The 25,862-nt window shown below is 49.4% G+C and overlaps 2 protein-coding genes across 2 annotated transcripts; one reads left to right on the plus strand and one right to left on the minus strand.

The window, feature by feature from the left end:
- Positions 1 to 800: 800 nt before the first annotated feature.
- LOC121081920 (ankyrin repeat domain-containing protein 26-like) lies at positions 801 to 7,674 on the minus strand. The gene is made up of 4 exons (XM_040581273.1): positions 7,605 to 7,674; positions 2,830 to 3,056; positions 1,839 to 1,988; positions 801 to 843 (listed from the first exon to the last, which is right to left on the minus strand). Exons 2-4 carry the CDS (start codon positions 2,958 to 2,960, stop codon positions 801 to 803), a joined length of 324 nt encoding a protein of 107 aa, XP_040437207.1. The 5' UTR covers positions 2,961 to 3,056; positions 7,605 to 7,674.
- Positions 7,675 to 17,923: 10,249 nt separating this feature from the next.
- On the plus strand, positions 17,924 to 24,762 carry LOC121081921 (ankyrin repeat domain-containing protein 26-like). The gene is made up of 4 exons (XM_040581274.1): positions 17,924 to 17,960; positions 22,507 to 22,733; positions 23,575 to 23,724; positions 24,720 to 24,762. Exons 2-4 carry the CDS (start codon positions 22,603 to 22,605, stop codon positions 24,760 to 24,762), a joined length of 324 nt encoding a protein of 107 aa, XP_040437208.1. The 5' UTR covers positions 17,924 to 17,960; positions 22,507 to 22,602.
- Positions 24,763 to 25,862: the final 1,100 nt, after the last annotated feature.

Below are 25,862 nucleotides of genomic sequence, written 5' to 3' on the forward strand. Positions count from 1 at the left end.
TCCGAGCTGCCCCCAGCCCCGCTCCCAAGCCCTCCCACCCGCAGGTGGCCCCGGCACCGAAAGCCACCCGCCACCTCACCGGCGGGGCCGCAGGGACACCCGGCGGGGCCGCAGGGACACCCGCGCACTCCGCACGCTCCGCGCACTGCCCGTCGGTGCTGACAGCCAGCCCCTTGTCCTGGCTGCCACTTCAACGGGGACAGTGGCTAATGCAGGGACAGTGGCCGATGCCACCGTGGCAACGGCCGGGACGCGGAGAGGCGCAGCAGAGGGCTGCAGGGATGCTCAGCACCCAGCCGGCTCCCACCCAGCCTCTGCCAGCCCAGGGGGACCCACAAACAGGAGCCCAGCTGTGCCCAGCTACCACACAAGCTCACGGCTTCAGCAGGGAGCTCCCACTTACCCCTGCCCCAGGGCACCTGGAACCAGCCGCGCTTCCCTGCACTTGCTGGGCACAGGCGCTGCAGGTGCCTGGCTAGCACAGCCTGCTCTCCAAGCACCAACAGCAGCTCAGGGAACGCGTGCAACGCCCACAGCAAGCATGCAGCCACACTGCCTCCAACACACCCTCCCAGCTTCAGCACAGCCACAGCCCTGCCCGTCTCACCCCAAAACACGGCAGCCCTTAGAGAAACTCATGGCAGGACCCACAGGGTTTCCCCCGGGGCTAAGAAAGCAAGCCAGCACTCCAGACTCAAAGAGCCACACGCCACCTGGAAACACCCACTATGACAACAGAGCCTAAAAATCAAGCCACACAACCCACAGAGGTGCCAGCGCTGCCCTCAGAAGGGACAGTTTTACAGTACCTCGTTCCTTTCACTCCTGGTTGTTGCTGCAGGTCTAGAAAACAAGAAATATATTTCAGTACCGAAATGCTTACTTTGCATTATGAATAATACCTACAGTTGCTTTGAAAACTTAATTGCAGAACTGAATTAAACTAAAATCTGGTATAGTAACTTCGCTAGATATAGTTCAAGACTGAAACAATTATTGTGTGCTATTAATGTCTACTGGAAGGCTAATTTTTCCGCAAGATATTAAGCAAATAGTTGAAATAACTGTTCCCTAAACTTCACGCAAAGTGACAGAAATCTTACAGCTACAGACATGTAGCTATACGCTTACGTGCATTCCCTGTTTAATACCAGGGGTTTAGCTCTCTTCAGTAATGAGAATCCTTCTCCTACAGGTCAAAGAACTGTAATTTTGGATTCTCTGGTGTCCTGGGTCTGGCTGGGATGCAGTTTATTTTCTTCACAGCAGCCCACACAGGGCTGTGTGTTAGATTTCTGACCAAAGCAGTGTTGGTAACACACCAGATTTTTAGCTAGGGCTGAACAGTGTCAACAACTTCTCTTTCTCACTTTGCCACAACCCACACAAGTAAGTTCAGGGTGGGCAAGAAGTCAGGAGGGTACACAGCTGCAAGAGAAAAGGTGGAGCGGGGAGCAGGGCAAAAAATCCTGAGATACCTGCAGTGAAAAAACTGAGATACCTCGCCCTTTTTAAACACATGAAATACTTCTATGCCTGTGCACACACTCATGTCATTAATCAGAATTTGTGCACGTGACCTTATTGTTGACTTGGCCAGCATGTTCAAAAGCACTCTAAACAAAAGTGAAGTGTTTGTCAACACAAAGCGCATCAGGTAGTCACAGGAAAGAACAAGAAAGAACATCAGGTGGTCACACGAAAGAACAAGAATCTTCATATGCATCAGGTTTACAAAAAACCTTAAACACACAACAAAAACCCAAACTTGCCTCTAGCTCTCAGGCCAATTTTTATCATTAAGTGAGTTTTATTTTCAACATTCCTTATATGCATACCTTCCTTCATCCTCAGATGTTTCACTGGAAGTGCTATCATCCGGTACTTGACCATGATTGCCACTGGAAGAGCTCATCTGCTGATGAGCCTTCTGCTTTGAAGGCTGTCTTTTACTTTCCTTTGCACCTTTGGCATTCAGGGCAATTTTACTGCATTACACAGAAAGAAAGAAAAAAAAACACCGAGTGAGTAGGTTTATAAAAAAATATTTCTGTGAAACAGACATACTTAAGATGACGTCCAGAAACAACCGAGACAAAAAATAGCTATGATAAAATCACAGACTTGACTGTAAAGATCGTGGAATATGCCCAAGTATTTAAAACCCTTCCCCTAGAGCGAGGGGGACACGTGGAATCTGAGCTGGATCCAGGTTAAGCTGGACTATATCCAACAGCCACGTTACAGAAAGCATCTAGAGCAGAGATTCCTTTGAGGGACTGACAGAAAAAGCTCCTGCTTAGGTCTGCATAAAAATACGTGTGCCTTCTTTAGACTTTTGAGATTGGTTTGGTAATACCATCTTTTCCCCTCTCCTGACGAAGGGCATATTAACTTAATGAAAAGGAAAACACCAACTGCACGGAGATCACTAAAATCACCTAGAAAAGGGAGTAGTAGCGAACCCCAAGTTCCTACTTTTCTTTTCTAGGTGGCCATTTCCTACAAAAATAACTGCTTTTTCCAGTCTTCAGTTCTGGTTTTGAAGATGCATTTTACCTCAGTGTTGACATGGAAATCACAGGAATTTAGGTGGGCGTTTTCTTTTGTTTTCCCCTTTTCTTTTTTTAGAGCAGGCAATAAATTTGAACCTCCATCGTGCGCTTCATTTTGTCTAAAAAGAATTTTTCTTCATTTTTTGAGAAGCAGTGGACTACTCACTATGGCTTTCACCACTAAGGAAACTACTTCAACTACCACAGTATTAGAAAACCTAAGACACTTACATAGTACTACAAATAAGAATTAGAGATCATTTCCTCAGCTTACCCTTTCATTGGCATTTTAATCAATTTTGAGCTCTCCCCAGATGAAAAACTCTTTTTGTCTTTTTCTTCTATCGTGTTTTCATTCTCCATTTTCAAACAGGCATTCTTCCTTACAGTAATCTTTTGTTTCATTTGCCGATTAGTGATGTTATTTAATTTATCCACACATTCCTGTTTTGCCACGGCCTGCACTTTTGAACATCTTTGTTTGCTTTTTTCCTTCTTAACCTATAAAAATAAAGTTAAGCTTCACGTATTTCTAGAAGACAGAAACACCACATCCAAGATTGATTAATTCAGGGTTTACCCCTGAAATAATATAAAATGATCTTTTTTTTAATTCATAGAGAAGCATTTTCACAAAATTACACTACAAAGTGTATTATGCCATTGAAAGTACTTTGAATTCACTCATGATGCAAGACATAACAAAAATACAGCCCTTAGAAAGAAAACAATAGTGTCTCTTAAAACATGAACAAGAAAAAAGTGAAAACATTACTGATGGACAAAGCGTTAGGAGGACTGCACAATGTTCGTTGTAACACCACCAGAAAAAAATCAAGTGGAACTGCGAACAAGGGGAGGAAAGAAAAAAAGATCCCAAACCCACAAACACAACTGGTTTCACAGGAAAGAGGAATTTTAGTGAAAGGCAATGAAGACACACCACGCAGATACCACAGCACATGAATTATTAGTCAGGACCCTGTTTAGAAGCTATTTTCATTCTTTGATTCAGAATCAGAACCGATAGAGTTCTATGGATTTCTTTTTATGGCAATGAAGAGATAACTACTTGCACTGGAACCAAGTGCCACCTATTGTTAAACTGGAACAATAATGCATTCTGTTTTCCAAAAACGGGGAAAAAAGACAACTCTGCACTGCCCTCTTTATTCACAAGTCACCTATTTCCATTAGAACAAACCCCAATTTGTAGGAAGCATCTTCCCTTCGTGACCAATAGCTAAAGTGAACAGGAAATACTCTGCCTGGCTCCAGAAGGCTGCGGGTCTCCCTAGGCTCTTTTACACACGCTCCATCGCTGCTATCGCTTCAGCAGCGGTTTTACCTCCCAACAGAGACTTCCTTAAAAACATATTCTGACTTTCCTGAACAGTGGATTGTATCTCACCGTTTCATTGATTTGGACAGCAGGATCCTGCAGTTTCCGTTGAAGCTAACGAACACTGCGTGCTTTCAAAACCAAGCACATTCAGCACCTCCATCGTAACTCTGAATTAGAGCTATTGCCTAAACAACTACGTGTTGCACACGCTGCCCGTGCCAACCCTGGCTAGCCCAGCCCTGTTTTACCCATTCATCCAGGCACTTGCATCAGTGCGTCTGACTTGGTGAATTTACACAGAGAGATTTAAGCCCCAAAGAGCTCAGAACTGGCTGAAGCCAGCACAAAAGCCGATCTTCTCCCTGAGAGTTGCAGTGTCCTTACACCCTCCCTGTCCTTCCCGTCTAGATCAGGAACCAAACAGGGGAAGCGGTGCACGCAGATACACAGAGAATACTGAATGGGACACACTGGCTCCTCTTCTAACTCCTTTATTGTCTCAAAGGTGATGTCATTCTGTTGGAGGAAAAGGAGAGAAATATGTAGAGTCCCCAGGTTTATCCCTGGTAAGCACTTTCACACGTTCATTTAGTAAAGCAGATTAGATTGATTCCTCAGATATTTTTTTTTTTTTTGGGGGGGGGGGGAGGGGATTATAATGAACTCATTCAGTTTTTAAATCAGGCTTAGGAGCCACGACTCACTGGCTACGAATACATGTACACACATGCGTGTACAGGACAGCACAGAATACTCTATTTGCTCATATGCGTCTGAAAAGACATTTTTTTTTTTCCTATCATTTCTTGTTCTGTGCATCATTTATGGCTGGACTGCATGGACAAGATGGTTTTCTTAATTCTGTGAAAACACTTGCATCTATTGATGCCTGCACCTCTAAACATAGTGATATGGTCATACAGCCAAATTTGCAAAGCGGATTACTGTTCTTACACCATTCTGGGCATAGCAGACATACCCACAGAAACACCCCTAATGGCCTAATGGTCATGCCTATTTACACATTTATTTCTGCTATTTCATCCTCTGTAAAGAACAAGTGCTCCTTTCCTCCACCTGTCTCAGAACAAATCCGAATACTTAAGGAATTAAAACAGATGAGTCGGCCAAAGGAAAATTTAAACATACTTACTTTAACAATGCCAAGGTGTTATTACTAAAGTGCAAGCACTTTGACAGCAGGTATCTTATGAGTGCTGTGCAAAGTGACACAGAAAAGCCTCAAGAAAAATCTACTAGAGTTTGGGTTAATACACTAAATCCCAGCACAATGGTTCAAGGGTAAGGGCACTTTAAAACAGAGTATGTCCTGAATCACGTTAGGAAGAAGACAAAGAACATATCCTGCTGGGAAGATCGTTAATGATTAGGAAAACTCGACCAGGCTACTATAAATTTGTCCCGGGTTAGAAAAGGCCAAGAATCTTTCAAAGGACACTACAAAAAAATAACATTTAAGACAAAAGGCAGTGTAAGACCAAATGGAATTAAAAGGAGTCCTAGAAAGTAAATCTTTCAGTAATAAGCAAGCAAGGCTAATAACAATCTAGGGCATAGAAAAGGTTAGCTCAGAACCAGGATGCACAGCAGACAGGAGAGCAAATTAGTTCTGTCTTACCAAAATGCAAAGGGGGGGGGGGGGGGGGGGAATACAGTACTTAGTGTTTCTCTTTATTTTTCCTGCATCTAATTTTTAACTGTTAAGAGAAATAACACAAAAGCTTTATTTTTGCTAATGCCAGGCAACCAGAATCTGGAATTTAAATTAATCCTTTACACTCTGCCATTTGGGGATCATTTCTACCAGATCCAACAAGGATACAAGGGATAGGACAAGAGGAAACAGCTTCAGGTTGCCTCAGGGGAGGTTTAGATTGGACATTAGGAAAAAATTCTTCACTGAAAGGGTTGTCAAGGACTGGAACCAGCTGCCCAGGGAAGTTTCAGGGTGGCCTCACCATCCCTGGGGCATTTCAAAGATGTGTAGATGTGGTGCTCAGGGGCACAGTTTAGTGATGGACTTGGCAGTGTTAGGTTAATGGCTGGACTCAATGATCTTAAAGGACTTTTCCAACCTAAATGATTCTATGATTCCATGCTGTTCAAAACGACCTACAGTCTTCCTTCAAAAAAGAGGGGGTATACTGCTGTTTCAATTGTACTGGTTATCGGGTAATCCAGCCTCATAGCACTCTTTAAATTAAAGTTTACAAGCACCGAGATATTCCCCAGTGACTGCACTTTAGCTAGTTTGATATTAAGCTATACGTTTTTCTTAACGTGATTAGCAGCATATCTCAAAGCTATGTTTGAACATATTCTTAGGTGAATGGGAGATACTACCAGCTTTTCATTAGACAGAACACATGAGTATTTTAAAAAGCCAAACTCTTAACAGAATACACAGCACAAGCATGTGTTTCTGCCAAGATATTTTCTATTAAGCAAATCAAATGCATATGTTCGTTCTCTCCCTCTTCTGTCCATACTTAAAATCCAGGCAAATTTGCAGAACAGCGCAAAGAGCAAGGTGTTAAAACTTACAGCGAAGTCCCACAACTGCTCTCGCACACGCAAAGCTACGTGCTTACCTTTGCACTCCCATTTGTTACACAACACACTTTGGTGCCCGGGGATTCGATTGATTTAGATTCGCCCTGACAGAAGGAAGCCTTTTTTTTTAACCGTTTGACCTTGTTTCACTTCTAACTGGAAGATCAGTCCTGCCAGGAAGGAGAGGCGAAACCTCACGACAGCTAGAGGGTGAATAATCTCTCTTCAAACTCTAAAACTCTGCGTATGAAGTTTCCTTTACAATTTGTACTCCACCGGGCTATTAAAGATGTACGAAAAGCACGGCAAGAAATCAAGCCGCCCGTCAGTACAGAAGGTGCCAGCAGCTCCTCCTCCTTTCGCGAAAATCCAGCCCTCACACTGAGGCTGCGGGACCAAATCCTGTGCCGCTGGAAGCGGCAGCGAGCCCTGGCCCCGGGGAAGGGCAGCTCAGCACCCTGCAAAGACGAGGCGCATCGCTCCGCTCCCCGCCACCCCGGGATGCCACACAGCCCCGACGCCGGGCAGCGGCGGCAGCACGGGCTCGCTGACGGTAACGGCGACCCTCCTGCCTCCCCCGAACGCGTAACGAGAGGCGAAAGCACCGTCCGGGCCGGCGGGCAAAGCACCTGGAGCCGCATCTCCCACCCCGGCAGGCCCGCCACCCGCCGCGCCGCCACCCCCCTCGCACCCAGACGGGGGGCGAGCCCCGGGAAGGGACATGTCGCACCGGGACGTCGCGCAGCCCCGCCGAGCGCCGAGCCCGGCCGGGGCTGGCAGCGACCGTCTCCTCGGGACCTGATGCTGCCGTCGAACCGCCGGATCCCATCGCCCGCCGTGCAACGGATCGAGCACCCGCACGGCCGAGGGACCAGGCACGCGTCTCTGCGGGGATGGGAGCTGGGGGGCAAACCCACAAAGCTAGCACAGCTCTTCGCGACAGGAAAATACTTTATACACCTGGAAAAACCGTTGACGATGACCTTTAGTCACACTTAATCCTCACTGGGTCTTACGAGCCTCGTCCCCATTTAAAGGCACAGCGGTCTTTAGTTTCACTCAAGTGTTCATGCACGGTTCAAGTCATTTCTGTTTGGTCCCATTAACCAACTGGTTCTCCTTGAGCTTACCTTATGCCCCAGCTTGACCCATGGCGTCTGTTCCCCCTCCCGAGGCCGTGTGCTGCCAAGCGCCTGCAACACGCTCTGTCCTCCGGACCCTCTCCCGTGCTTCGCTGCAGACACATCTTTTCTCTACGTCGCCATTTAAGGCGCAGGGCTGCCTTCTGCTGACCACCGATGTGCAAGCCGTCGGTCCGCAGCGCTTCCCGGGGCGCCGGGGGCTGCCTGCGGCGCGGCGCGGCGCGGGGCCGGGGGCGGCTCTGCGGGGGCTGCCTGCGGCTGAGGCGGAGCCGCGAGTGCGGAGCCGCAGCGCAGCCCGCGGGTTCGCCCCCTGCGGAGGGCTGCCCGCTCCCTTCCCTGCGCGCTCCCCGGCGCTCGCCGCCTCGCTCCGGCCTCTCCCGGAAAAGGGGTCCGGTCTCCGGCTGGCAAACGCCTGCCCCGAGCCGGGCACGGCCAGCGCCGCCGTCGCAGGAGCCTGTCGGGGCGAGGGGCGGCGGCGAAACGTCTCGAACCTCGGCAGCGACAGCCCCGACCGCGCGGAGACCCGGCAGCGAGCCCGGCCCCCCCGCGGGAGGCGGCTCCGGCTGACCGGCACCTTCACGCCGCACTCGCGGCCTCTGCCGCGGTCGTTCCCGTCCTCCGCAACCGCTCGGGGGGCGCCCGTCACCCGCAGCTCCCCCGGCTCGCCCGCGCCGCTCCCGCAGCCGCCCCCGGGCAGGGCGGGGGGGGGACGGCGGAGCCCTCCCCGGCTGCCGTGCGGGGTCTGCGGCCCGGGCACAGCGGCCCCGCCGGCGCACCCCGCAGCGAGCGCACCGCGGCGCGGGGGGGCGGGGGGGCGGCCACCGGGTTCCAGCCGCCGGCTGTCCCCGAGGGAGGGGCGGGCGGGGTCGCTCCAGCCCGCGGCACCGCCTGCCGGACCGCCCGCCGGCCGGGAGGGGTGTCCCCCCGCCCCGGGTGGCCCCCCGCCCCCCGAGCCGCCCCCCTCTCGCAGCCCGGGCTGCTGCCGAGCTCCTCTGCCGAGAGCCCGAGGGAGATCGCTGCCCCCCGGGCCCCGCTGCCCACCCGGGGCTGGAAAAGCGCAGCCCCCTGCAGCGTGCTTACAGGCACCAGGGGCTGGGGGCTGCCTCTGCCTGCCTGTGCGGGTATGCACACCGCATAACCTAGCGCTGACCCGAACTGCATGCACACGTGTGTGCGGTGGGCATGCCCGCTCGGCACGCGTGTGCCCACTGGAACACGCTTCCTTGGCCGCAGCCGGGGCGGGGGCTGCAGCAGCCTCCCCTCTCTCCTGGGCTGGTACTGTAATAAGTAACTAAAGGCAATTTGCTGATCGACCAAGGCAAGCAAGAGGAACGAACCCGTTGTGGTGGTCTTAAGAACTTCCTGTTTAACAAGAAGAGACATGTCCACAATGTGATCTTGCTACACCAAACATGGGAACGTCCTGTCTGGCAAGAAACCACGATAACAGAAGCAGCAGAGGGGCTACTGAGGGTGTCAGAAGCGACCTCGGGGAAGATAAAAAGAGCTGCTCAGCTTGCTTGAATTTGCGCGCCCGTTGGTGGAGCAGGAGACTCCCCGGCCACCCAGCGCTGTTTTGCTTACTTGTCGCTTGCTTTAATAAATCACATTTTCTAATTGGCCAGTCTCTGGCATTTCATTGGACAGGTAAACTCTAACAATTTTGGTGCCGTGACTTGGATAAGGGCAATCTGCCCTGAGGTCCGTGGCAGGGGAGGCGCCCCGCTGGATAAGCGGCCCTTGTCGGGGTGCTTCTACGGCCAAATCCTTTACCGACGAACCTCAAATGTGACAGTAAGCAAATAAAACCGGTTACCCCATAATCTTTGTGCACGAAGCCCGAATGAAGACGCAGGACGCGTGAGTATAGGCCGGTTAACCGTTCGGTTGGGGTTGGGTATCCTGAAGCGTGCTTGTGTGAGACGCCCAGGGAGGGCGAAGTGAGTGCGGACCCTCAGTAGTGCGGTTTCCAGACCCCGCGAGGGGCTGCGCCACGAACCAGGGGAAGCGAGTGCGTGAGTGAAAGAAGGCGCCTCGGAAGATGGGACAGAGGAAAAGCAAGCCGTCTGATCCCATGGGTGGTTCTGGGGTCCAGATTAGGCTCCCACAGATACCACCGGAGAGTCCGCTAGGACTAACGATAAAATTTTGGGATGCGTACCCTTCTAGGCAGGGTAAGAGTAAAGTAAGATTGATACACTACTGTATGGAAGTTTGGGGTGGGAAACAAATTAGGGGCGACCACCTCTACTGACCGGTCTTCGAGGCATCTGAAGACTGGATATGCCAGGCTTTGAATATATATGTGAATTCAAAAGACCCTTTTTGCCTGGAGGAAAGTGAGTATGCTTCCTTATGGGTAGGGTCTGAAACTAGGGCCCTTTTGTTCCCGTTAAAAGAAAACAAAGGGGGGAAAAGAAGAAGAAGAATAGAAGTGAGGATGAGATCCCTACCTCTCCTTCTCCGTATATACCTGCACCGCCCCCCCCCCCCCCCCCCCCCCCCGCAGCAGCCCTTACCACCTCCCTCACTCCCCTCCCGCTGCTATCTAGACCCTGTGAAAGTGTTAAAGTATCGGGGTGAGTTTGTACAAAGCCCCGTAGCCCCTCGAAGGTGCGGCTGAGTCCTGCGGGACGCATGGCAGGGTGTTTGCTGTTTGCCTGCGAAGGCATGGTATGTAAGAACGCAGACTTAAAGCAACAAGGAGCAGATTTGCATTCAGGGTGAGAAAGAGTTAAAACAGAAGTGCTGTAGCAGAGGCAGGCTTGCGTAACCTGCAGAGCAGGAAGAGCATCTCCTGCCCCGAACCCTTCTGCTGGTGGGGAGGAGGGGGTTGCTGTTGCTGACAATTGAGCAGAAGGACCTGACAATGTCACCCCGATTGCTGCAGCATTTGCAGCACAACAGGACCGGTAACGGCCCCTCTAGGGCAGGCAGCGGGTCTGAGAAGAGTAAAGGTGAATCTCTGATGGGGAAATTTAGATGTTTGAAAGTTGATTGTGAATAGGACTGGATAAAGGTTCGAGTTGATTTTTACTAAGGTAATCGTGATGTAGAAAAGTTGATATAAGGAACAGGGGACGTGTACAGAAGGTAAGAGAAGAAGAGCTGGGTCGTGCTGAACTGGTAGAGGAGATGAAGCAGAGACCGAGGAGGAATATCAGGCAGACGTGAATGAGCATATTGTAGGGAAAGCGGACACTGGAAGCGAGATTGCCCTGAGCTAAAGAACCAGCAAGGGGTTCTGGTGAACTAGGGACTAGGGAAAATGAGGTGGAATTTTTAGTGGATACAAAACCAACTTATTTGGTGTTAAACTTCAGTGAAAAGAATTTGTTACAGTTGTGGGAGCTGCTGGCCACCAGGAAAACATCCTGAAACCTTTAAAGTACAAACTAAGAAAACAAGTAAGAATGCCAAATTCACCAAAATCTTTAAGTGGAAAAGAAATCTTTAACCAGGCATATCTGGAAATAAATTCCAGGTAAGGAAAAAATGCTTTACCTGTTACAGTAAAAATGATAAGGGGAAGGCCTGCCTAGTTCAGGTAAAACAATATCCCTTGCTCAGCAAGGCTATGGGGAATATTGGCAGAAAAACTGAAATAAAATACACTCTGTAGCAGTTCTACTAATGTAAATCTGTGTGTTTTACCGTGACGGTGACTTGTTATGGGATGTGTAGATGACACTCTGCAGCAGCAGAGGAGGTAGGAAAGGAGGAATTATCCTTAATACCAGATGGTAAAATCCAAACTGTAAGTACAGATCAGGAGCCAAACTATTCTAATGATTCTTGATTACCTGCTAGCCGAAGAAGGAAGTGTTTGTGGTAAATTAAATGTTTCCAATTGTTATTTGAAAATTGATGGCAATGGTGAGGGAGTTAAACAAATCACATCAGAGACAGGGAAGTTAGCCCATGTTCCCGTCCGAACTTGGAAAGACTGGAATATTGACTTGTTTTCCTGGCTTCTCGGGAGCCCCTGGGTAAAACGAATCCTATTTTGTTATGTGGTTTAGCCACCTTATTGTTTTTGCCATGTGCTGTTCCATGTTTTATAAGATTAATTCAACACGTTATAACTAACATGCAATTTGCTACTATGATTTCACCCAATGGCGTTAAACAAATTCGAGTAGTACGCCGAAATGTACAGTCGACAATACAGATTATATAGTTAACACAATAACAATTTAATAGCAAACAGGAATCTGGGAATAATTAACTATTAACAATTCATACAACAATGTAGGCTGATGAAGAATACAAGTAGAATAGCAGAGAAAACAACCATCAGGAACGCACAGACGAGGATGTGGTAACGTCTTTTATACTTTTCCACCTCCACCATAAGTTCTTGACGTGTGACAGCAGAAAAACGCACCCTCTGCCTAAACAATGAGGAAAAAAAAAAAAGGGGGGGGTTGATTCCCCTTTATAATGAACCATACAGGTTAGACGTTTAAAAAACACTCACCTTACGGGATGTTCAGAGGGGGAAATGCGCACTCCAGACCCTTCCTCCCTGGCAGGTGACGTGGCGGTCTGACGGTGAGAAAACATTGCATCGAAAGCAAGGACCTGTCATTTGGCCATAGTGCCATAAATGTTACCATTAACAAACTTACCGGAGTGGTAAGCTCGGGAAATGGGTCCAGGACTTCATCTGGACACTCAGCAGCCATCTTTTATCGTGTATGCCTTTGAACATGCGCATGCGCAATTTTAAACCCCACAGAATGTACTGGAACAATCTGGAAAGACCGCGCATGCGAAATCCCTATAGTCTAGCCATGGTAGTGATGCATATATATATATATATATATAAAAATGCTTAAAGAAACTATAGTATTTATAGTTCATTTATTACTTAAGTGGAATGTATAGTTATAAGTGTTGTTTTTAGGTTTTGTTTTTGTAGGTTAGTATTATATGTATTACCCAACCCTTTTGATTTATTTTGAAAACCGTGTGTTAGATGTAAAGTAAATTCAATGAATCATTTGACAACCAGTAAACAACAAATAACAATTTCTTAACAAACATGAACTAGAAGTTGAATAACAGAATAACAGTCCAGCAAAGTCTCATGTGAGGTGGAAAACAGGCTTCTTCACTCGTGAGTCCAGCACAGTCCTGAATAATGTCGGGGTGGTAACTCCATCTGTTCCCTCCACGATAGTCTGTGTCTGGTCCTTGGTATTTTTCTTCACGAGGTAACGAAAATGAACAGAAACAAATAACAAGTCACATGGTAACTGCTGGAGGTCAACAGTTTTCTTTTGTTTATATAACAGTCTCTCGCACTCTGCTTTGGTATCCCATGGGTTCCGCTTCTCAGGGCGGATTGCGAGGAAGAGATCGCACTCTTCTGTACCGGCGTGACCAAAAACACTCACAAAAGCACATACTGATGGTTACTGTAGTCACGATGGGACAAAGGCTGAACAGCAAAACCGTTCAGAGTGTGTCGTCTCCTGCTCCCATCTTTTCCAAAATGATAAGGATTGTTTGTGGCGAGACAAACGAATTGGTCCGTGACCCTCCTGGTCAAGATTCAGGCTAACGCCCTGACCAAAACTGCACAATGAAAATGCACGCGCAGCCTAACCTTAAAGGGGCATGAAAATTTACCCCTTTAAATGCCCACCTCTTGGCTCTTGATTCTTAACCCCCACAAACAAACCTTATATATGCTAAGAAATGTTTTATTGTGCTTTGTTATGTAATCCTGTTATGATAATGTTTTGAAATTAGCTTATGACATGTTTGAGTTTTGAGTTGTTAGCTAACGTTTGTTAGGGATTTATAGTTCTTGTTAGTCATTTGTAGTTATTGCCTGTTATTGTTTATTGATAATGGTAAATGGGTTTAATGCTTAGATAAAGATTGTTAACCTCGTTTGTATAGTTGGCAGAATCTTTTCTCTCTATCTATGCCACCCACGGAGCAGCAATGTTGAGCCACGGGGCGGTGTGAAGGACGTTATTGGGACATCGCTATCTGTCTCACCGTTGCTGGCTGACTGCAAAACAACACAGAGACGGAGATACCCGAATCACCCAGAATAGGAGATCTCCGGGGAATACCCTGCTTAAAACACCCCACTTCCAGACATTTATGTTAGGTTGTTTGCCGATGTCTAAATTGTAATAGAGATTGGTCCTGTGTTTCATTTAAGAGACAACCTTACTGTATGAAATGTCACAATGATTCGATACGTACCAGGGGACCAGAGGATCAAGTGGAAATTCGTAAATTATTTTGTGGATGGGAACTGTCAGTACCTGAACTTTGGGAAGTACATGAAACAGACTGGTACAGAGTTTTAAGAAGTGTACTATAAGATTCGCCTGGAAACGGACACAACAACCAAACAGGTGGAAATATATTTAAGAGATAACTAACTCTTTAGACCTTGGAAATTATTGACAGGATAACAGCAAAATTCCCCTCAAGACTACCTGCTGCTGCCGAGAAGATATTGATATCCCGTTGCTCTCTGCAAAAGAGTAGACGAGGAAGGCAGAGAGGTACTGAACAGTGGGGAAATGAAAGCTAGTATCCTATTAATGGTATTGGTTACCATGACTTTAAAAAAAAACAAAAAAAATGAGCATTACCCTTCAATTGGACCTTAGGTTGATGGGAAGATTCAATAGAAGTTCGGTATAACGTGACAGCCGGATCCCCAAAATTCCAAGTTAAATTGGAAGATTTAGTCTTTTATGAACTAGACCCACCCGGTCGACGAGAAAGAGCAATAAAACCTTTTTATCTCTGCCCCAGTTCGAATCCAGGGAAAAGCTATTGCAATTTCCCTAATCACTATTACTGTGCATATCGGGGATGTGAAACCATAGCTTCAGACTGGGATGTAGCCATTAAAAATAGATTCTTAAATATAACATGGGGACCCGGAGGATGCAATCCGCCAGCTCCTAGCTGGGATAGACACGTAGAGGACCCCCATCTTGGCAACTGTAAGCTTGTTATGTACTAGAAATCCTGCAGCCTAATGACCACGGATGGCTATTAGGACGAACCTGGGGAATAAGATATTGGGAACCTGGAGCTGCTAGAAGGGTCTCTTCTATCTAGTTCCCCCAGTCTCTCCCCCAAAGGCAAGTCGTCCTGCTCCTGGCAAAGTTTGATGGCCCTCCACTGAACTCGCTCACAGATGAAAGACCACTCTCTCTTGCACTGGGGCCTCAAAATTATACCCAGGGAGCTGGACACAACCCAGGGACTGCCAGGTAGCAGCGTACAATCCCCTTCCTCAGTCCCCTGGCTATGCTGCTCTTCATACAGCCCAGGACACCGTTAACCTTCTCAGCCGCAGGGCACCCTGCTGGCTCATTCTCAGCTCACTTTCTGCCAAGACCCTCTGGCTATTCCCAGCAAAGCAGCTCTCCAGCCAGGCAGCTCCAGCACGCGCTGTAGCAAACCGTTGTTCCTCCTACTCTGCTTCCATGAAGGTACGCTTGCCAGACTTCTTCTGTCACTGTTCACTCAGGTCACAAACAGAAAAATGCAGGCACCTTCCTACCATGCAATTTGATGTGCACCATCACTCCCGTCATGTAACATGGACACCACAATTTTGCTTAGAAGATAAGACTTAGATGTGGATGCAGGAGAGCTGTGACACCTCCCCTGTGCACAGCACAGGCTGAATGACCAGCTTTTCTGGTCAACTGCATCTGCCTGAAAGCTGGATATTTACTGCAGGTCGATACTTGAGCGTATTCAGGTGAGGGAACAGCTGGGGAAATGGTAGGTGAAGAACTAATTGCTTAGGGAAAAGGCTGCTTATTCCGTCTGACGTGCGGAATTAAACTCCGTAACTCGGGGTAAGTTATAAAGCGGGGTGTTTATTGCGGTGCCGGGTGCAAGGGGGGTCGCTCCTCCTAACTTGCACACGTAGTTTTACTCACGATACATATTTACACAGTGAAGTTGGTTAGTTCTGCCCAAAGCCTACACCTACGAGCTAATTATCGGTTAGTTGCCTTCTCGCTGCAGTTTAAAGGTAGAGTTCATTTTAAATTTCCTCCCCATACTCCCCGGGCGGGGGGGTTCCCTCTCTTCGGGGGGCCATTTGAGTAGGAGGTCGGGATCTCCCCCACCACAGTGATTGTACCCTGGTGTCCTTGAGCCTTACCCCTTCAGCAGCCCGTTTTCTTCCAGCAGCTCGCAGGCCCCTGCCAGAGGCTCCGTATTCACAGGCCGGTGGGGCTCAGCTCCCCCTGCCCTGGCTGCCCCCCGAGGCGCTGAGCGGGCGAGCCCCAGCCCCTCTCTGCAGGCAGGGAGGCTCCTGCCCGCCTGCCGGTGGCTGCTGGCCCCGGGGCGGCTCCTGCCTGCAGCCCGGCTTTCGGGGGGCACCGCGCTGTCTGGGGTCGGGGGGCACAGCCCTGAGCGCTACAGCTTGCCTACCGGAAGGCAGAGCCGCTCGGCGTTAAGGCCAGCGTAGTTTTTGCATGTGTTTGGTCATGATTTGGCTTCCGGAGAATAATGCTTTTGAGGTGTGATGGCATGAAATCATGATTGAAACAGAGCAGGCATTTGCAGGAGAAATACCAGCTTGGGTGTAAGTCGGTGAACTGTTTTGCCTCTCCCCAGCATTACCGTTGTTCGTTGTTGGAGGGAAATCGGTCGTGCCAGAGGTATTGTTAGAGTTTACCTGTCCAATGAAATGCCAGAGACTGGCCAATTAGAAAATGTGATTTATTAAAGCAAGCGACAAGTAAGCAAAACAGCGCTGGGCGGCCGGGGAGTCTCCTGCTCCACCAACGGGCGCGCAAATTCAAGCAAGCTGAGCAGCTCTTTTTATCTTCCCCGAGGTCGCTTCTGACACCCTCAGTAGCCCCTCTGCTGCTTCTGTTATCGTGGTTTCTTGCCAGACAGGACGTTCCCATGTTTGGTGTAGCAAGATCACATTGTGGACATGTCTCTTCTTGTTAAACAGGAAGTTCTTAAGACCACCACAACGGGTTCGTTCCTCTTGCTTGCCTTGGTCGATCAGCAAATTGCCTTTAGTTACTTATTACAGTACCAGCCCAGGAGAGAGGGGAGGCTGCTGCAGCCCCCGCCCCGGCTGCGGCCAAGGAAGCGTGTTCCAGTGGGCACACGCGTGCCGAGCGGGCATGCCCACCGCACACACGTGTGCATGCAGTTCGGGTCAGCGCTAGGTTATGCGGTGTGCATACCCGCACAGGCAGGCAGAGGCAGCCCCCAGCCCCTGGTGCCTGTAAGCACGCTGCAGGGGGCTGCGCTTTTCCAGCCCCGGGTGGGCAGCGGGGCCCGGGGGGCAGCGATCTCCCTCGGGCTCTCGGCAGAGGAGCTCGGCAGCAGCCCGGGCTGCGAGCGGGGGGCGGCGCGGGGGGCGGGGGGCCACCCGGGGCGGGGGGACACCCCTCCCGGCCGGCGGGCGGTCCGGCAGGCGGTGCCGCGGGCTGGAGCGACCCCGCCCGCCCCTCCCTCGGGGACAGCCGGCGGCTGGAACCCGGTGGCCGCCCCCCGCCCCCCCGCGCCGCGGTGCGCTCGCTGCGGGGTGCGCCGGCGGGGCCGCTGTGCCCGGGCCGCAGACCCCGCACGGCAGCCGGGGAGGGCTCCGCCGTCCCCCCCCCGCCCTGCCCGGGGGCGGCTGCGGGAGCGGCGCGGGCGAGCCGGGGGAGCTGCGGGTGACGGGCGCCCCCCGAGCGGTTGCGGAGGACGGGAACGGCCGCGGCAGAGGCCGCGAGTGCGGCGTGAAGGTGCCGGTCAGCCGGAGCCGCCTCCCGCGGGGGGGCCGGGCTCGCTGCCGGGTCTCCGCGCGGTCGGGGCTGTCGCTGCCGAGGTTCGAGACGTTTCGCCGCCGCCCCTCGCCCCGACAGGCTCCTGCGACGGCGGCGCTGGCCGTGCCCGGCTCGGGGCAGGCGTTTGCCAGCCGGAGACCGGACCCCTTTTCCGGGAGAGGCCGGAGCGAGGCGGCGAGCGCCGGGGAGCGCGCAGGGAAGGGAGCGGGCAGCCCTCCGCAGGGGGCGAGCCCGGGGGCTGCGCTGCGGCTCCGCACTCGCGGCTCCGCCTCAGCCGCAGGCAGCCCCCGCAGAGCCGCCCCCGGCCCCGCGCCGCGCCGCGCCGCAGGCAGCCCCCGGCGCCCCGGGAAGCGCTGCGGACCGACGGCTTGCACATCGGTGGTCAGCAGAAGGCAGCCCTGCGCCTTAAATGGCGACGTAGAGAAAAGATGTGTCTGCAGCGAAGCACGGGAGAGGGTCCGGAGGACAGAGCGTGTTGCAGGCGCTTGGCAGCACACGGCCTCGGGAGGGGGAAGAGACGCCATGGGTCAAGCTGGGGCATAAGGTAAGCTCAAGGAGAACCAGTTGGTTAATGGGACCAAACAGAAATGACTTGAACCGTGCATGAACACTTGAGTGAAACTAAAGACCGCTGTGCCTTTAAATGGGGACGAGGCTCGTAAGACCCAGTGAGGATTAAGTGTGACTAAAGGTCATCGTCAACGGTTTTTCCAGGTGTATAAAGTATTTTCCTGTCGCGAAGAGCTGTGCTAGCTTTGTGGGTTTGCCCCCCAGCTCCCATCCCCGCAGAGACGCGTGCCTGGTCCCTCGGCCGTGCGGGTGCTCGATCCGTTGCACGGCGGGCGATGGGATCCGGCGGTTCGACGGCAGCATCAGGTCCCGAGGAGACGGTCGCTGCCAGCCCCGGCCGGGCTCGGCGCTCGGCGGGGCTGCGCGACGTCCCGGTGCGACATGTCCCTTCCCGGGGCTCGCCCCCCGTCTGGGTGCGAGGGGGGGTGGCGGCGCGGCGGGTGGCGGGCCTGCCGGGGTGGGAGATGCGGCTCCAGGTGCTTTGCCCGCCGGCCCGGACGGTGCTTTCGCCTCTCGTTACGCGTTCGGGGGAGGCAGGAGGGTCGCCGTTACCGTCAGCGAGCCCGTGCTGCCGCCGCTGCCCGGCGTCGGGGCTGTGTGGCATCCCGGGGTGGCGGGGAGCGGAGCGATGCGCCTCGTCTTTGCAGGGTGCTGAGCTGCCCTTCCCCGGGGCCAGGGCTCGCTGCCGCTTCCAGCGGCACAGGATTTGGTCCCGCAGCCTCAGTGTGAGGGCTGGATTTTCGCGAAAGGAGGAGGAGCTGCTGGCACCTTCTGTACTGACGGGCGGCTTGATTTCTTGCCGTGCTTTTCGTACATCTTTAATAGCCCGGTGGAGTACAAATTGTAAAGGAAACTTCATACGCAGAGTTTTAGAGTTTGAAGAGAGATTATTCACCCTCTAGCTGTCGTGAGGTTTCGCCTCTCCTTCCTGGCAGGACTGATCTTCCAGTTAGAAGTGAAACAAGGTCAAACGGTTAAAAAAAAGGCTTCCTTCTGTCAGGGCGAATCTAAATCAATCGAATCCCCGGGCACCAAAGTGTGTTGTGTAACAAATGGGAGTGCAAAGGTAAGCACGTAGCTTTGCGTGTGCGAGAGCAGTTGTGGGACTTCGCTGTAAGTTCTAACACCTTGCTCTTTGCGCTGTTCTGCAAATTTGCCTGGATTTTAAGTATGGACAGAAGAGGGAGAGAACGAACATATGCATTTGATTTGCTTAATAGAAAATATCTTGGCAGAAACACATGCTTGTGCTGTGTATTCTGTTAAGAGTTTGGCTTTTTAAAATGCTCATGTGTTCTGTCTAATGAAAAGCTGGTAGTATCTCCCATTCACCTAAGAATATGTTCAAACATAGCTTTGAGATATGCTGCTAATCACGTTAAGAAAAACGTATAGCTTAATATCAAACTAGCTAAAGTGCAGTCACTGGGGAATATCTCGGTGCTTGTAAACTTTAATTTAAAGAGTGCTATGAGGCTGGATTACCCGATAACCAGTACAATTGAAACAGCAGTATACCCCCTCTTTTTTGAAGGAAGACTGTAGGTCGTTTTGAACAGCATGGAATCATAGAATCATTTAGGTTGGAAAAGTCCTTTAAGATCATTGAGTCCAGCCATTAACCTAACACTGCCAAGTCCATCACTAAACTGTGCCCCTGAGCACCACATCTACACATCTTTGAAATGCCTGCAGGGATGGTGAGGCCACCCTGAAACTTCCCTGGGCAGCTGGTTCCAGTCCTTGACAACCCTTTCAGTGAAGAATTTTTTCCTAATGTCCAATCTAAACCTCCCCTGGGGCAACCTGAAGCTGTTTCCTCTTGTCCTATCCCTTGTATCCTTGTTGGATCTGGTAGAAATGATCCCCAAATGGCAGAGTGTAAAGGATTAATTTAAATTCCAGATTCTGGTTGCCTGGCATTAGCAAAAATAAAGCTTTTGTGTTATTTCTCTTAACAGTTAAAAATTAGATGCAGGAAAAATAAAGAGAAACACTAAGTACTGAATTCCCCCCCCCCCCCCATTTGCATTTTGGTAAGACAGAACTAATTTGCTCTCCTGTCTGCTGTGCATCCTGGTTCTGAGCTAACCTTTTCTATGCCCTAGATTGTTATTAGCCTTGCTTGCTTATTACTGAAAGATTTACTTTCTAGGACTCCTTTTAATTCCATTTGGTCTTACACTGCCTTTTGTCTTAAATGTTATTTTTTTGTAGTGTCCTTTGAAAGATTCTTGGCCTTTTCTAACCCGGGACAAATTTATAGTAGCCTGGTCGAGTTTTCCTAATCATTAACGATCTTCCCAGCAGGATATGTTCTTTGTCTTCTTCCTAACGTGATTCAGGACATACTCTGTTTTAAAGTGCCCTTACCCTTGAACCATTGTGCTGGGATTTAGTGTATTAACCCAAACTCTAGTAGATTTTTCTTGAGGCTTTTCTGTGTCACTTTGCACAGCACTCATAAGATACCTGCTGTCAAAGTGCTTGCACTTTAGTAATAACACCTTGGCATTGTTAAAGTAAGTATGTTTAAATTTTCCTTTGGCCGACTCATCTGTTTTAATTCCTTAAGTATTCGGATTTGTTCTGAGACAGGTGGAGGAAAGGAGCACTTGTTCTTTACAGAGGATGAAATAGCAGAAATAAATGTGTAAATAGGCATGACCATTAGGCCATTAGGGGTGTTTCTGTGGGTATGTCTGCTATGCCCAGAATGGTGTAAGAACAGTAATCCGCTTTGCAAATTTGGCTGTATGACCATATCACTATGTTTAGAGGTGCAGGCATCAATAGATGCAAGTGTTTTCACAGAATTAAGAAAACCATCTTGTCCATGCAGTCCAGCCATAAATGATGCACAGAACAAGAAATGATAGAAAAAAAAAAATGTCTTTTCAGACGCATATGAGCAAATAGAGTATTCTGTGCTGTCCTGTACACGCATGTGTGTACATGTATTCGTAGCCAGTGAGTCGTGGCTCCTAAGCCTGATTTAAAAACTGAATGAGTTCATTATAATCCCCTCCCCCCCCCAAAAAAAAAAAAAAAAAAATATCTGAGGAATCAATCTAATCTGCTTTACTAAATGAACGTGTGAAAGTGCTTACCAGGGATAAACCTGGGGACTCTACATATTTCTCTCCTTTTCCTCCAACAGAATGACATCACCTTTGAGACAATAAAGGAGTTAGAAGAGGAGCCAGTGTGTCCCATTCAGTATTCTCTGTGTATCTGCGTGCACCGCTTCCCCTGTTTGGTTCCTGATCTAGACGGGAAGGACAGGGAGGGTGTAAGGACACTGCAACTCTCAGGGAGAAGATCGGCTTTTGTGCTGGCTTCAGCCAGTTCTGAGCTCTTTGGGGCTTAAATCTCTCTGTGTAAATTCACCAAGTCAGACGCACTGATGCAAGTGCCTGGATGAATGGGTAAAACAGGGCTGGGCTAGCCAGGGTTGGCACGGGCAGCGTGTGCAACACGTAGTTGTTTAGGCAATAGCTCTAATTCAGAGTTACGATGGAGGTGCTGAATGTGCTTGGTTTTGAAAGCACGCAGTGTTCGTTAGCTTCAACGGAAACTGCAGGATCCTGCTGTCCAAATCAATGAAACGGTGAGATACAATCCACTGTTCAGGAAAGTCAGAATATGTTTTTAAGGAAGTCTCTGTTGGGAGGTAAAACCGCTGCTGAAGCGATAGCAGCGATGGAGCGTGTGTAAAAGAGCCTAGGGAGACCCGCAGCCTTCTGGAGCCAGGCAGAGTATTTCCTGTTCACTTTAGCTATTGGTCACGAAGGGAAGATGCTTCCTACAAATTGGGGTTTGTTCTAATGGAAATAGGTGACTTGTGAATAAAGAGGGCAGTGCAGAGTTGTCTTTTTTCCCCGTTTTTGGAAAACAGAATGCATTATTGTTCCAGTTTAACAATAGGTGGCACTTGGTTCCAGTGCAAGTAGTTATCTCTTCATTGCCATAAAAAGAAATCCATAGAACTCTATCGGTTCTGATTCTGAATCAAAGAATGAAAATAGCTTCTAAACAGGGTCCTGACTAATAATTCATGTGCTGTGGTATCTGCGTGGTGTGTCTTCATTGCCTTTCACTAAAATTCCTCTTTCCTGTGAAACCAGTTGTGTTTGTGGGTTTGGGATCTTTTTTTCTTTCCTCCCCTTGTTCGCAGTTCCACTTGATTTTTTTCTGGTGGTGTTACAACGAACATTGTGCAGTCCTCCTAACGCTTTGTCCATCAGTACTGTTTTCACTTTTTTCTTGTTCGTGTTTTAAGAGACACTATTGTTTTCTTTCTAAGGGCTGTATTTTTGTTATGTCTTGCATCATGAGTGAATTCAAAGTACTTTCAATGGCATAATACACTTTGTAGTGTAATTTTGTGAAAATGCTTCTCTATGAATTAAAAAAAAGATCATTTTATATTATTTCAGGGGTAAACCCTGAATTAATCAATCTTGGATGTGGTGTTTCTGTCTTCTAGAAATACGTGAAGCTTAACTTTATTTTTATAGGTTAAGAAGGAAAAAAGCAAACAAAGATGTTCAAAAGTGCAGGCCGTGGCAAAACAGGAATGTGTGGATAAATTAAATAACATCACTAATCGGCAAATGAAACAAAAGATTACTGTAAGGAAGAATGCCTGTTTGAAAATGGAGAATGAAAACACGATAGAAGAAAAAGACAAAAAGAGTTTTTCATCTGGGGAGAGCTCAAAATTGATTAAAATGCCAATGAAAGGGTAAGCTGAGGAAATGATCTCTAATTCTTATTTGTAGTACTATGTAAGTGTCTTAGGTTTTCTAATACTGTGGTAGTTGAAGTAGTTTCCTTAGTGGTGAAAGCCATAGTGAGTAGTCCACTGCTTCTCAAAAAATGAAGAAAAATTCTTTTTAGACAAAATGAAGCGCACGATGGAGGTTCAAATTTATTGCCTGCTCTAAAAAAAGAAAAGGGGAAAACAAAAGAAAACGCCCACCTAAATTCCTGTGATTTCCATGTCAACACTGAGGTAAAATGCATCTTCAAAACCAGAACTGAAGACTGGAAAAAGCAGTTATTTTTGTAGGAAATGGCCACCTAGAAAAGAAAAGTAGGAACTTGGGGTTCGCTACTACTCCCTTTTCTAGGTGATTTTAGTGATCTCCGTGCAGTTGGTGTTTTCCTTTTCATTAAGTTAATATGCCCTTCGTCAGGAGAGGGGAAAAGATGATATTACCAAACCAATCTCAAAAGTCTAAAGAAGGCACACGTATTTTTATGCAGACCTAAGCAGGAGCTTTTTCTGTCAGTCCCTCAAAGGAATCTCTGCTCTAGATGCTTTCTGTAACGTGGCTGTTGGATATAGTCCAGCTTAACCTGGATCCAGCTCAGATTCCACGTGTCCCCCTCGCTCTAGGGGAAGGGTTTTAAATACTTGGGCATATTCCACGATCTTTACAGTCAAGTCTGTGATTTTATCATAGCTATTTTTTGTCTCGGTTGTTTCTGGACGTCATCTTAAGTATGTCTGTTTCACAGAAATATTTTTTTATAAACCTACTCACTCGGTGTTTTTTTTTCTTTCTTTCTGTGTAATGCAGTAAAATTGCCCTGAATGCCAAAGGTGCAAAGGAAAGTAAAAGACAGCCTTCAAAGCAGAAGGCTCATCAGCAGATGAGCTCTTCCAGTGGCAATCATGGTCAAGTACCGGATGATAGCACTTCCAGTGAAACATCTGAGGATGAAGGAAGGTATGCATATAAGGAATGTTGAAAATAAAACTCACTTAATGATAAAAATTGGCCTGAGAGCTAGAGGCAAGTTTGGGTTTTTGTTGTGTGTTTAAGGTTTTTTGTAAACCTGATGCATATGAAGATTCTTGTTCTTTCGTGTGACCACCTGATGTTCTTTCTTGTTCTTTCCTGTGACTACCTGATGCGCTTTGTGTTGACAAACACTTCACTTTTGTTTAGAGTGCTTTTGAACATGCTGGCCAAGTCAACAATAAGGTCACGTGCACAAATTCTGATTAATGACATGAGTGTGTGCACAGGCATAGAAGTATTTCATGTGTTTAAAAAGGGCGAGGTATCTCAGTTTTTTCACTGCAGGTATCTCAGGATTTTTTGCCCTGCTCCCCGCTCCACCTTTTCTCTTGCAGCTGTGTACCCTCCTGACTTCTTGCCCACCCTGAACTTACTTGTGTGGGTTGTGGCAAAGTGAGAAAGAGAAGTTGTTGACACTGTTCAGCCCTAGCTAAAAATCTGGTGTGTTACCAACACTGCTTTGGTCAGAAATCTAACACACAGCCCTGTGTGGGCTGCTGTGAAGAAAATAAACTGCATCCCAGCCAGACCCAGGACACCAGAGAATCCAAAATTACAGTTCTTTGACCTGTAGGAGAAGGATTCTCATTACTGAAGAGAGCTAAACCCCTGGTATTAAACAGGGAATGCACGTAAGCGTATAGCTACATGTCTGTAGCTGTAAGATTTCTGTCACTTTGCGTGAAGTTTAGGGAACAGTTATTTCAACTATTTGCTTAATATCTTGCGGAAAAATTAGCCTTCCAGTAGACATTAATAGCACACAATAATTGTTTCAGTCTTGAACTATATCTAGCGAAGTTACTATACCAGATTTTAGTTTAATTCAGTTCTGCAATTAAGTTTTCAAAGCAACTGTAGGTATTATTCATAATGCAAAGTAAGCATTTCGGTACTGAAATATATTTCTTGTTTTCTAGACCTGCAGCAACAACCAGGAGTGAAAGGAACGAGGTACTGTAAAACTGTCCCTTCTGAGGGCAGCGCTGGCACCTCTGTGGGTTGTGTGGCTTGATTTTTAGGCTCTGTTGTCATAGTGGGTGTTTCCAGGTGGCGTGTGGCTCTTTGAGTCTGGAGTGCTGGCTTGCTTTCTTAGCCCCGGGGGAAACCCTGTGGGTCCTGCCATGAGTTTCTCTAAGGGCTGCCGTGTTTTGGGGTGAGACGGGCAGGGCTGTGGCTGTGCTGAAGCTGGGAGGGTGTGTTGGAGGCAGTGTGGCTGCATGCTTGCTGTGGGCGTTGCACGCGTTCCCTGAGCTGCTGTTGGTGCTTGGAGAGCAGGCTGTGCTAGCCAGGCACCTGCAGCGCCTGTGCCCAGCAAGTGCAGGGAAGCGCGGCTGGTTCCAGGTGCCCTGGGGCAGGGGTAAGTGGGAGCTCCCTGCTGAAGCCGTGAGCTTGTGTGGTAGCTGGGCACAGCTGGGCTCCTGTTTGTGGGTCCCCCTGGGCTGGCAGAGGCTGGGTGGGAGCCGGCTGGGTGCTGAGCATCCCTGCAGCCCTCTGCTGCGCCTCTCCGCGTCCCGGCCGTTGCCACGGTGGCATCGGCCACTGTCCCTGCATTAGCCACTGTCCCCGTTGAAGTGGCAGCCAGGACAAGGGGCTGGCTGTCAGCACCGACGGGCAGTGCGCGGAGCGTGCGGAGTGCGCGGGTGTCCCTGCGGCCCCGCCGGGTGTCCCTGCGGCCCCGCCGGTGAGGTGGCGGGTGGCTTTCGGTGCCGGGGCCACCTGCGGGTGGGAGGGCTTGGGAGCGGGGCTGGGGGCAGCTCGGAGCGGGGGACGCAGAGGCAGGGCTGTGCCTGGGCCGGGGTGACACGGCTCCTGCCAAACGCCTCCCGGCAGGAGGTTGTGCCCGTCTTCCGGCGGGGTCTGTGTCCCTGCAAGGAAGCTGCTTGTTGGGGGGAGGGTTTGGGGGATGTGGCTGCCTGTGTGTGTGTGTGGGGGGGGCTCCTGAGGCACCTGGAGGCTGCAGACATCCCTTGCCAGGCACCGGCAGTTGGAGCCCCTTCTCCTCCCCTCCCGAGCCGGACGGGGAGCGAGCTTTGCTCCCCCAAAGAAAACTTGGTTCTTCC

The sequence above is a fragment of the Falco naumanni genome, assembly GCF_017639655.2.
Source record: "Falco naumanni isolate bFalNau1 chromosome 21 unlocalized genomic scaffold, bFalNau1.pat SUPER_21_unloc_1, whole genome shotgun sequence".
NCBI classification, from domain to species: domain Eukaryota; kingdom Metazoa; phylum Chordata; class Aves; order Falconiformes; family Falconidae; genus Falco; species Falco naumanni.

What these genes read in the sequence shown, in the direction of transcription:
- LOC121081921 (XM_040581274.1), top strand. Translation starts at nt 22,603, where the DNA reads ATGAAACAAAAGATTACTGTAAGGAAGAATGCCTGTTTGAAAATGGAG. An exon ending in ATTAAAATGCCAATGAAAGG is followed by an intron (nt 22,734 to 23,574) that starts GTAAGCTGAGGA and finishes TGTGTAATGCAG; the next exon opens with TAAAATTGCCCTGAATGCCA. An exon ending in ACATCTGAGGATGAAGGAAG is followed by an intron (nt 23,725 to 24,719) that starts GTATGCATATAA and finishes CTTGTTTTCTAG; the next exon opens with ACCTGCAGCAACAACCAGGA.
- LOC121081920 (XM_040581273.1), bottom strand. Translation starts at nt 2,960, where the DNA reads ATGAAACAAAAGATTACTGTAAGGAAGAATGCCTGTTTGAAAATGGAG. An exon ending in ATTAAAATGCCAATGAAAGG is followed by an intron (nt 1,989 to 2,829) that starts GTAAGCTGAGGA and finishes TGTGTAATGCAG; the next exon opens with TAAAATTGCCCTGAATGCCA. An exon ending in ACATCTGAGGATGAAGGAAG is followed by an intron (nt 844 to 1,838) that starts GTATGCATATAA and finishes CTTGTTTTCTAG; the next exon opens with ACCTGCAGCAACAACCAGGA.